General features: G+C 43.4%; 1 protein-coding gene across 2 annotated transcripts in view; it reads left to right on the forward strand.

Annotated features, from left to right (window-relative positions):
- cgnl1 (cingulin-like 1) overlaps positions 1–11,499 on the forward strand; it is a 30,726-nt gene extending 19,227 nt beyond the window's left edge. For both annotated transcript variants that reach the window (XM_030090306.1, XM_030090315.1), the window contains exons 9-19: positions 456–662; positions 896–1,000; positions 1,070–1,222; positions 1,523–1,693; positions 4,927–5,088; positions 5,292–5,381; positions 8,131–8,214; positions 8,408–8,532; positions 9,618–9,726; positions 9,810–9,973; positions 10,051–11,499. In XM_030090306.1, coding sequence (XP_029946166.1) covers positions 456–662; positions 896–1,000; positions 1,070–1,222; positions 1,523–1,693; positions 4,927–5,088; positions 5,292–5,381; positions 8,131–8,214; positions 8,408–8,532; positions 9,618–9,726; positions 9,810–9,973; positions 10,051–10,201 — 1,521 coding nt within the window. In that variant the 3' untranslated portion in view covers positions 10,202–11,499. The remainder of the gene's footprint in view (positions 1–455; positions 663–895; positions 1,001–1,069; positions 1,223–1,522; positions 1,694–4,926; positions 5,089–5,291; positions 5,382–8,130; positions 8,215–8,407; positions 8,533–9,617; positions 9,727–9,809; positions 9,974–10,050) is intronic.
- Positions 11,500–12,017: the final 518 nt, after the last annotated feature.

The following is a 12,017-nucleotide window of genomic DNA, read 5'->3' on the forward strand; positions in this document are numbered from 1 at the left end:
TTTAAGAAGTCCTGGGAGAAACCTTAATGACTCATGTATGGATGCAAACCATGTTATGGTTGTGAGAAGAATAGATACCGAGCTCAGTCAGCAGCCACAGGATAGAGAGATAAGTCTCTGCCCCGCTGAAGAACACTTCACCTCTAAATATTTACGTACAGGTGAGGTCCACAGTGTTCTGCATCAACAGCTACCTGCTCATGAAATCCCAGATTTAGTAGCCCTCGGTTTTGGTTTATTGAAATCGTTTAAGTACAACTTTATTTTTCTTTATCCACAGCAACAAAGGAAAATAGTTCAGGGATGAACTGAGCTCCACAAATAGCTTCTGTTATACGAGACATTTGAGATTTGAGCCTGAAATGTTTCATCATGCATCATTATTTGTTGCTGTGGAGTGTCACAGACTGCCGCTTCCTTTGAACTGAAGCCTCCTGCCTGGTTTTGATCTGCAGAGCAGCGTGGCGGCGGTCCGAGAGAAGGCTGAAGTGGAGGCAGCCAAAGGGGCAGCGGAGGGCCAAGCGGGGCGGCTCACGCAAGAGGCAGAGCGGCTGCGCCGGCGCGCTCAGGAGCTGGAGAACGAGGTGGCCAAACTCAACAGAATCATCGACGAGGCCAAGCTGCAGGAGAGCAGGCTGGGAGACAAGAGCGGCCGGCTGGAGGTGAGGTGCCAGTGAGAGTCATCTGCAGGTTTAATGGGCCCTATAATCATAATAATGGATGAATAATGAGGACGCTGATGATGACGATACATAAAATTGTATGTTAGCAGTATTAAAGTGTTTATCATAAAAGCTGAAAACGTGACAGGTCTTTATACTTCTTATATCATGCCTTTTAGATGAAACACTGTGTTCCGTATAGAAGTTTAACGTGCCGCAACAATCCTCAACAGAGAGATAAGAAGCAGCTGGAGGAGTCTTTGGCTGAAATCAAAGAGCAAGAGGAGGAAATGTCTCGTGCCAACCGAGCGCTGACCATCCGACTGGAGGATGTTCAGGTAAGACGAGCGCCGCTGCCGCCACCCGTATGGAGATGGACGGTTTGACTCTGCCGCTTGTTCCTGTAGAGAAATCTGACCAAGCTGAGCGGCGAACACAAAGAGCTGGAGGAGAGGCTGCAGGAGGAGAAAGCTCAGAAGGAGCAGTTCAAGAACATGAAGAACGACATCGAGGAGGAGAGGAGGCTGCTGGACCGCACGGTGGAGAAGCTTCAGAGAGAGGTGAGCTGGATGCTTTCACACCAGAACGTCCATCCCACATGATCACATGAATCCGGTTTATTATCTGGAAATACACTCTCAAACAGCTTTTAATTTTCAAGAGGTCACCAGAGAAGATCAATCGAATCCATTTCCCAACTGTAATGTTTCGTAAACTATGACTCAGTGCCGGCTTTCCAGTTTGTTTGTAATAATTTAGATTAAATTGCTGATTGACTTTCCTCCTCCTGAGCTGCATGGTTAATTTTTCCCTTTGCCGCATTTCTTTGACCAGTCCTTCCTCTTGCGCTGTGCTCGCAGATGAACGATATTGTGGACGCGTCTCAGTCGTCCACTCGGGAGCTGCAGGAGCAGATCGACATCTACCGAGAGAAAAACCGTCGAGAGCTGACGGAGCTTCAGAAGCTTCTGAGGGAGCGGGAGCAGGAGCTGGACAAGTGCCTGCTGATCTCCAAAACCCTGCAAGACGAGGTAAAACGGACTTCTGCCGCATCGTGTGGAAGAGCCACTCGTTTGAACGCTGACGCTGCTTTCCCGGCGAGAGCGGCCAGATAAAGACCAGCATTAGTCAGGCCGGCTGAACTCTCCCGTGTAGAACGGCACATGATGGACGCCTTGTTGTGACTCAACCAGTTCGAACCACTCGATAAGATCAAGACGTCCAGTTAGAGAGCAGTGTCATCACATCGCTATTTCTGCACTTTCAGATCCAAAACGCTGTGTTAATTCTGGATGCCGGACCTGAAAGAGAAACGCAGTGCCTTTCTGGTCCTGGTTTTGACCCCATTATAGTGAAAGTTGATGTGTGACCCTCTGCATTGTTCATCTCTGTCAGCACTTAGGAATGTGGAGAATGCTTTTGTCAAAGAGGGAATTAGATGAGAGTGAATAATTTACATTGGAATGAGGGTGACCCATGCTGTTTTATTTATACGGCTAATATTTATTCAAGACAGGAGAAGGAGATTATCTTTATTGTGACCACAAAAAATCGTGCCTAGTCAAATAGAAACGGAAATATGTGTAAGTGTGATTGATTCACATTGAAAAAACATATTAAGATTTACTATTTGGGTTTTTTTGTTTTGTTAATGACATAAATTTGATTGAAACTCTTCAGTTTTGGTTTTGTGAATCAACAAAATTCAAACCGTAGCCGAGGCTTAGGATGACATGGGCCAGTCTTGACCTTCCCATAACCACAGAACGTCAGTCTCAACAGGGCGTTTATGGGGGACTCCAAGTAAAGGAGAACATCAACAATCTTGAGGTATTTCCTTTATTTAGAGAAAAAAAATCATGTCGTGATTTTCTCTTATACAAATTAAAATGTTTGTTTTGTAGGAATTGTGAGAGTGGTTTAAAAGTATAGGTATAGAAGTTTAGTGGCGTGCTGTACTTACAGTACGTTCATAGCTAATAGGTTTCTTGCAGACGATACTGAAAGTTAATGCATTTTGTTCCAAATATTGAAATTTTGCCAACCTGATATCTCCTTTAGTTCATAATTGTATGATATCTTCATCTTTATTAAAAATGCTAAACGAAAGAAAAGAAAATGGTGTGAGAAAGCCCATCTGATGGGTCATCAATGGCCAGGGATCATGGTTTCTAGCCTGGCATGCCAGACTGACCTCATATGTTACACACAGAGACATCTCCGTGTATCCCTGAGCATGGAGAGACAGTCTGGCGTGCCAGGCTACATGGATTCATGTGTGGAGTTGAGGCTTGTCTGTGTGGTCGATTCGTTAAAGGGGCTTAAAGCTTAAACTGGTGCAGAAGTTGATCCTGGTCCTGATGGTTATGAAGCGCTGAAGGGGGAACTACACAATACTAGACAGGTTTTATGGTCCATCAGAGAATCGTGTCACGCAGACATAAAATCTAACAGACTCTGCTTTAACATTCATCTTCATTGTTTTTGACACTTTATCGGCTTAGCATTTGTATATATATTGAAATATAGCTGATGATATTTGGTTTTCTAAGGCTTCTGATCTGAATCAGACACTTTATTTTTTAAGGAAAGTTAAATGTGCTATTTGCAGAATTAAAACAGCCATACAGAAAGAAGAGAAACGAAGAAGAAGAAGAATAAAAGAAAACTATAACGGATTGTTCAACTCAACGATGCCCCGTGGAGATTTTCAGCTCTAGCTGTAGATGAGTGTGTTTATGCTGTTTGTGTGTTTGTGCGAACGTGGATACGGGGAGTTGTGATCACCCATTTCTCTTGATGACACAGGGAGGTAAAGTTATTAGAGCTAATGTGGCCATAAAGCAAAAGAAGTAAACAATGCAGATTTCAAAACATAAAAGGGAGGAGTGCTGATGTTTTATGAGGAAGGGAATGCATTAAAGATGTTTGTTAGACTTAGAGGATACACTCGGTGAGCTATAATTTGATCCCTGTAAGCAAACTGAGGCTGTTTATAGTGACAGCTCCTTTGGGCAGGCCCTACCTTAATATTTAGCCTCAGAGGTTTCTTTAAAGAGAAAAGTGTTTCAACCATTACCTTCTTTAAGTAATAGTGTCAGACTTGGTTCACTAAGCAGGATGTTCCCGGTATGAACTACATGTCATCTGCACACGACTTGCAGTAGTCAGGAGCATTTCTGTCAGGACCGGGTCAGCGTCCAGGTTCTTCCTCTCTTAGTTTGCATCCCTGCCGATGTGTCTCTGTCCAGCTGCTGCACAGGAAGAGGAGGATGTCAGCCCTGTGATATCATTGTTGTGAAAGCTGTGCTGGCTGATTCACATCCTCCTCCCTCTCCACCTCCTCACTGGTCCTGGGAGCCCAGTTTTCCAACTGCAGCTAAACGTCCTGTCAGTGTCTGCCCGTGTGAGCCTGGACGGTCACATGCAGGCTGCAGGCCTCCGTCCTCCCTTTTAAAATCTTTGTAAATGCCCACAGACCACAGTTTAGGACCTGGGTGAAGATGCACAATTACAACAACCCACGCGCTGAAACTGAGTCTCAGTTAAATGTTTAGATGACTAAATATGTTATAAATCTGCACTAATCGCCAGATACTTGTTGTGGGTGAGAAATGAGGTGGGATGATGAATATGAATTGTCTGAGCTTTAAGCTGTTGGGGCGATTTTCCAGCTGTGGGGGCTTCAGAGGGAAACGCAGGCTGTGCTGGATTCACTACACACTCAGGGGAATATAATAGAATAATTCCTATCAGCAACAACTAGAGTGTTGGTCACTGCCACAGCAGGAGTAGTTGATAGGAATCAAGGTGACATGTAGAACAACAGCATTTATGTTATGTTATGGAAGGTTGTTTTTTGGGGGATTGATACAGAAGGCTGCTACAATACGGTAATGCTCGGTGCTTAAATGTTTGGAGTAGATCATGAAACCACTGTATGTCGTTCCTTTACCTGCCATTAAGAAAAAGCTCGAAGAATACAGGAGATGCTTGATTTTGTTTCTGTCAATATGAAAACAAACATCCATAAATATAAATAAATAAACCCACTCCATCAAACTCTGATCAGTTCATCTTCTCTAACATTGGAAGAGGTTCCTCTCAGGCTTCTGGGACATTTTTCTTTAACGCAAAACAAACAAACAAAAAGCCAAAAACAAGTCAATCCCTACAATACAGCTGCTGCCAAACAGCTGCTCAGAAACATCCTCTCTTTAAGATGCATGATCAGTAAATTGTCTGTTCGTATGTTTTGTTTAAGCTGTCGCGCCGGGAGGAGGACCTCCGTCAGTGTCAGAGGGATCGAGACAAGGCTGAACTCAGGGAGAAGACGCTTGAGAAAAGGGTGTTCGAACTGGAGGCGGAGGCTGAGACGAACGCCCACACTAAAGATGACAAATCCCGACACGTCAAACTCATGGAGGTACAATGCTGCGGAGGATTGCCACTGATAAACGCCCTGTCATGACTGAAGTGTGTAATATCCAGCAATCGCAGGAGATTTTTTGTCGTTTACAGTGTTTAATCACTGGAAAAGACCTCAGCTGCCAGCGTCTGAGATAAATATTTATGGAGAACAGAGATAACACTCAGTGAGTGAACATGTGTAACTCCTTCATCCTGCAGGAGAGAATTTCTCAACTAGAGATAAACCTCAATGAGGAGCGCCAGAGTGGAGACCAGCTGATGGACAGGATAGACCGTGGAAGAGAGCAGGTAACACACACACACACTCAACACATTCTCATTATCAGAGCTCACCTGTGTCAGTGACCTGCTGTCCACGTTCACACAGACGCGTCTCTGTTCCATCTCAATCTGGAAACGATATCCAGGTCTCATGTTGCTTTGTCTCCCACCTCTAACTTCATGACCACAGCCTCTAATCTGTAAATGAATCGACGTGACATCCATGTAACAATTTCAGGTGTCCGATGTGTTGTGAGAAACTTCATTCATCGTGATTCTTATACATGTAGTGATCTCTATCATGTTTAATCCTGCAGTCTCAAAAAAAGAAAAATCTCTGTTAATTCCTGGTTTGAGTAAGGAGGACGAGTTATTGCTTTGTAAGATGATCTTGCGTAATCATTCAGGCTGGTTGCTCGCCAGCGCGGTCTAAGAGCGTCTATCCAATTTTCATGCATCAGTCACAAAAGACCCCTCTTAATGCGCCGCCCGAGCCAAAATATGCGAGCTGCCAAATGTCTCAAGTTTTCAGGTTGTGGAGTTCACTTGGAAATTGCACTCAGTAACTTCAGTGTGAGAACACATCAAATTCTAGCGCTAAAAGTCAGGAGGATTTTCTTCCCTCTCCTGCATGCGCTCCAGTTTTCCCTCCTCACTGATATGGCGGCACCGCGAAGAAACATTTAGATGCTCGCTTTCAGAGATTCTGAAGCTTTCTGAAGCCTCGTGTTCTCGAGTCATGATGAGATTCAGACAGAAGCCACAACACCTTTCTGCAGCTTCCTGCTTCTAAAACCTCTGGCCTTGTTACAAGCTCTGCTCGGGCTCAAACTGACATGGACTCAAAAGTTATCACCCAGAATTTAAATAAAGTCCACGGCGGCACCGAGAGAGCCTTATTGTGGCTGAGCGAAGTATTTAAATCTGCTTAAATGGTTTCTCTTTTTAAAAAATTCCTGGCAGAGAGAAAAGAGTGGCATTGTGACAAAGTGGCATTGGTTCAGCGTGAGGCTGAGGTCGGTTGTCACGGCAACACTCCAGTTTTGTGCAGTAGGGACGCTTGCGAGCGTGCTCACACACATACACGTGTGCGCGCGCGTGCGTGCACGTGGGGTGTGTGCGCTCGCATGTCTGTGGGGAGGGTGGAGGGGGGGGGGGGGGTGCATGGCTATGGGGTGGAGGGCTGGTGGGGCTGCAGCGGAGGCAGCAGGAAGAACACCTGCGTCTCTCCTGGCACCAGGTGCTCCTCTCCTGTCTAAATGAGAGTAATCTCCCCTCTCCTCTCCTGCCGTCTCTCACAAAGCAGATTAGTTTCGCTGTATGTTCCAGTCTGCTGATTCAGCTCCCTCAAGCGCTGCGCCGGGTGCACCAGTTATAGGGGCCATCGTTCATCAGAGCGGCCCACTGTCACCCACTAATTGGCATAAAATATCACCAATTCTAAGCTCCTCTCTCCAAGAAAGAACCATCACCGCTTTATCGATTAGTTTTCATTCCCCGCTTTCTTTTGAACTAGTCCATCACGGAGCAGTCGGGTCTCCGGTGCCCCGACTTGAGATGTGTTGACCTCCGTATGAAATAAATAGTTTGATATTTATGGAAATGTTGTTTGAAGCTTTATTCCTTTAGGGTGAGAGGAGATGAGCAGAAAGCACACATTATTCAGGCCAACTCCAAAAGCTGAAATACAACTGAAAAGTACTTTTTAAAATTGAGTAAAACATTATTCTTCTAATCTATTTTAAACTATGAAAATTGCTTTTATTGTACTTTTCTGAAAAAGAAACAGTTTCAAATACTTTCATTTTACTCTTCCTAATTTCAGCTTATTAATTACAAAAATCTAAAAATATTTTAATGTTTTGAGATTATTCATTTCTCGATTTGTTACCAGTGTTTCACAATCAGAATCTTAACCTTATGTTTTCTGATTGTAGAAATAACTGATCAATTTTGTATTTCTTTTTTTTTCACGATGCACCTCAATTATAGACTTCTCAGTGTTACAGATTCAACTTCTTTGGGAGCATTTAGAAAGAGGTTTGTAGCTGTAATGTATCTTTTGTACACCGTTTATCATGATTTTCCTCTGTTTTCTTTCTGGTTGACTCTGTCACATACATGACTTTAATTGGGTGCCTTTATTCAACATCTTATTTTAATTGTTTGTCTTTTAATGTCTGCTTTGCTCAAAATCCAGTCGAAACACCAATACATCCATGTTGTCTTATCAATAAGGTTTTTAATCTATATTATAAAGCAAAGTCGCTAAAGCAACAACGGCAGATATTTGTGATACAAATTAGAAAGTAAATATTAACAACTGAAATGTTAAATGCCTAAAAACTGAAGTAAAATAGATACCATGTATTTTTTTCAGGCTGTTTTCATTTTAAAGCTAATCCTCTGCTAACTGTAGCTTCCTGTTTATGTTACAGAAACAGTGTAATCACATGTCTAACAGTAAAATGTTAAATACTCTACGGAAGCAGACACATATATTTTGTTTACACAAATGACTGTCATTGACTCTGAACTCAAACCGGGCGTTCCTGACGGAACCGAGGGTGAAACGCAGGCAAACGAGAAAATCCAGCTCGCCAATTAGCTTGTGCTCCTCCGGCATTAACGCGTCAATGGTTGAGCACTTTGAGTCACTGGGAGCCGCGGCGGTTTCTGTTATGAGTGAAGCCGAGAGACAGTGAGCCTCTGACCATAATTGTTGTCAGACAGTGTGGGTCTGCAGAGATGACAGTGTGTGGACTCGGCTTGACAGGTGGAGCAGATGAGGAATGAACTCCTGCAGGAGAGGGCTAGCAGACAGGACCTGGAGTGTGACAAGATGGCTCTGGAGAGACAGGTACACACTCTGCTGTCTGGAGGACGGCGACGGCACACACCACCCAGCAAACGCAGTTCAAAGCACCGACTCCTCCTCACTTTGCAATTCGTTTTCATTTGTGTCCATTTTCACATCATCGGCGTCGCCGTTCACGTAGAGATGTGATCGTGTTGAACTTGCAGCTGTGAGATCCTGTCTCCGTCCTCTTTAGAACAGAGACCTGAGAACCAGAGTGGCTCATCTGGAGGGATCCCAGAGGCCCAGCAAGGAGGGCCTGGTGGCCCAGCTGGAGAATCGCATCCAGGAGCTGGAGGAGCGGCTGGAGGGGGAGGAGAGGTGAGCAGGAGGCTTCAGCTGCTGGAGTGAAGATGATAGAAGAGCCTCGGGGAGGGACTGACTGAAAACTCAGGAGTTTCACTAGTTTTGGAGTTTAATCTTTGGACAGGTATAAATCAGAGCCTGTGCTTGTGTCCAGGTACGCTTGAAAATCTGTTTCTGAGGACAAAGTAAAGTTAGGCCGCAGCCCAGGAGCTGCTGGGACGCAGTCCTAACAGGAAATGACTGATACTCTCTGTAGTGGATTAGTTTTTTTATGCATTTGTGTGATAATATTAAGTATTTAATTTAACTCAAGCACAGTTCCCATCATGTTTTCTACTTTAACATCACAAATCACTCCTGAGCATGATTACAATGCAAATCTGATCTGCATTTATGTTCTTTACCTAATAAAGAAAAATTTGTGTTACATCTACATGTATGCAGAAAACACCTTGCCATAGTGTAATTTTATACACTCTGGCGTCTGTATACATACACAGTATATGTTTTATGTATTGTCTGAATGATGTGTTTTGAACATAGATATATTAAAATAATGGACCTGACGATGTGAATGTCAATGTAAAAAAAAAAGACAATAAAAATTATGGAACGCTTTAAGTGATTTTTGAAGACACTACTTCAAAATACTTTTTAACAGCATTGCTTTTACGTGCAACAGAGCATAACTTAAGTAATATTAGTTTTTCCTGCTCCCATATTTGAGGGTTTATTAACCCTGTCATCTGTACCCAGTGTGACTGCTGTGTTAGTGTCGTCTGATTGATTATGTGGGAACATTTTTAAATAAACTGGTGCACAATGAGATGAGATGATTCAGAAGTGTTGTGTTCTTGACACTCTGATCCCCAGTGTGAGTCTCAATGTGTTTTTGTGTATCCTCGCCTGGTAGAAATACCACAACAGTCCAACATGCATCGTGGCGCATTAGTAGAAGTTCCTCCGGAGTCTTTGTGTCCCATCTCTATTGTTAAACAAATGTCAGAAAAACATCTGAAAAGGTTAAACATCTTTGTCTTAGTAATAGTACTATTACTCAGTATTAGTTTTTTGTTACTTTATTGTTTCACGTGTTTCAGGGAGCGGGCCAACCTGCAGCTGGCGAACCGAAGGTTAGAGAGGAAGTTGAAGGAAGTGATGATGCAAGTTGAGGAAGAACATAACTCCATCCAGGATCAGAAGGACCAAGTGAGTCTGAGATTTGTGTGTCTACCGGTCAGCAGAAGCATTTGATCTCTGTTGAAGATTAACCGTGTCGCTTCTCCTCCAAGCTGAATCTGCGTCTGAAGGCCCTGAAGAGGCAGATGGACGAGGCTGAGGAGGAGATCGACCGACTGGAGCACAGCAAGAAGAAGCTGCAGAGAGACCTGGACGACCAGCAGGAGACCAACGAGCAGCTCCAGAGTCAGCTCAAGGCTCTGCGCAGTGAGATGAGGTAAACACTCGAAGCTGCTGTTAAAGACGGTTCTCAGCGCGTCGGCTTCCTGTAAAACCCTGCGCCGTCTCATCCAGGCGGAAGACCAACTCCGCCCCGCTGCTCAACACCCTGGACGACGACGACGACGACGACGCCAGCACCGACGGCGAGACGTACTTCAGCTCGTCCTCGGGGTACAAGCGCTCAGCAAGTCAGGACAACCTGCTGTCCTCCTTGGCTTTATGAACCAACACGGACGTCAGGGGTGGAGCTGCGTTATCCGTGACGCCGTCGGACCAAAAGGCCGCCAATCCGCGCCATGAGCTTCCGTAAATAATTACACTCGTTTGAATGTTAAGACTTTCACTAAACTTCACTACTTTTGTGAAAGTCTTGAGTTCAGCAGTTGATGTAATTCTCCCATGGCGGCTCTGGATGGCCAAGAATTCACTCAGTATTATCAAAGCAGCTGTTTGATTAACCAATTGTTGAATCGTTGAATCTTTGATGTTTTATTCTGTGCTGAAGAAATTAAATGTACATACTTCTGATGTTACATTCCTACTTTTTTATTTTCCTACTTTTCTTACTTCTTATCTTCCAATACTTTTACTTCTGAGAGGCTTTTTGCTTTAACCAACAGATTACACAAGCGTGTCAATATGAATATCAGCTTTAGTACAATGGAAACTGCACTCTGTGATGCACTGTAAACCAACCGGCAACCAGTACCGCCCTGGTGAACTCTATGAAGTTATTATTACCCTGTGTTTTATTAGGCCTATCGAACATGACACATTTACGCTCAGTATCTGAAGATTTTTTTTGTTTTGTTTTTTTTCCTGTTAAATGAAATACATTTACCTGTTTTCGCAGTGAATGAAAATCAAATCTGAACACATGAAGTCATTTATGTTGGGATGTTTTTATTTATTCTTGCCTGAAAATGCAGAGTTTTGACTCAGTGATGGATTTTTTTTAGGGAATAATACATGAGGGACTTTGAACATCTCTTTTTTTTATACAGTTTTTTTTTTTTTTTTAAATCATTGGTTAGCTTGTCATCCATTTCACGGGTTTTAGCGTTCGCGGTGTCCCTCACATCCAGCGTTTACTTCTTTAAGGGGTTTCAGCAGTGAAATCGACCAATTTTAAATCAATTTCACATACTGGAAATGATTTGATTTAATTTTGCTCTGTTTATTTCCTTCCTAACCTGTAAAAAAATCTTCATTCTGAACGTCTCGGTCTTATTTGAAATGTGTATCTCATGACTTTCAGTGCCAGGGGAAATGGTTTAGTTTTTGAAACTATCTTTTAAGTAAGGGAGGGATTTTCTTCAGACGACAAGCAGACAATCATTTTATTTTTTATTGTATTTTTTTTACACTGTGATGATTTGCACTCTGTTGGCTCTGTGCTGAAAACGCCCGTGTGTGTCGGCAGTGGAGGGAGAGAGTGGATCAAGCCTGCCGCTACCTCTCTGGACTCAAATGTATGTTCATAAATCCTGCTGAGACGACAATAAAGTTAATTTCAGTTACTCTCACATTCGTCTTGCTTCTTAATTAACATTTAAAGGGTTGACGTGTTCTGAATGGTCATGACGGGTGTGTGGAGTTTGTTCTTTAAGCGCACAGTACTGCTGCATGATGAATCGGCGGCGAGTCGTCAGCTGTGCTCAGTTTTTGTTTTTTATTACATTTTAACACCCAGCTGAACTTAATTTTCTTGAAAACCATCTTTAAATCTGAAGTTGTCTCATAATGAGAATGTCATACTTTTGGGTTGTGGTTGGATTCGACCTGTTTTGTTGAGTTTGCACGTTCATTCTGTGCATGTGTGGGTATTCTTGATTTTCTACCACAGTCCAGAGACATGTTAGAGACAACTGCTGGCTGTAGGCGTGGACTTGATGGCGAGTTGTCTTCTGTCTGCCCTGTGATGGACTAATGACCACTTCAACTTGTTGAAGGAAATTTTCGTTTAGAACACATCAACCATGTTTTTTTACACGGTGGGTGGAAAGGCATGCTTGCAAAGGAAGACTGTGCAAACTCCA

This window comes from Salarias fasciatus, chromosome 1 (genome assembly GCF_902148845.1).
Source record: "Salarias fasciatus chromosome 1, fSalaFa1.1, whole genome shotgun sequence".
Lineage (NCBI taxonomy): Eukaryota > Metazoa > Chordata > Actinopteri > Blenniiformes > Blenniidae > Salarias > Salarias fasciatus.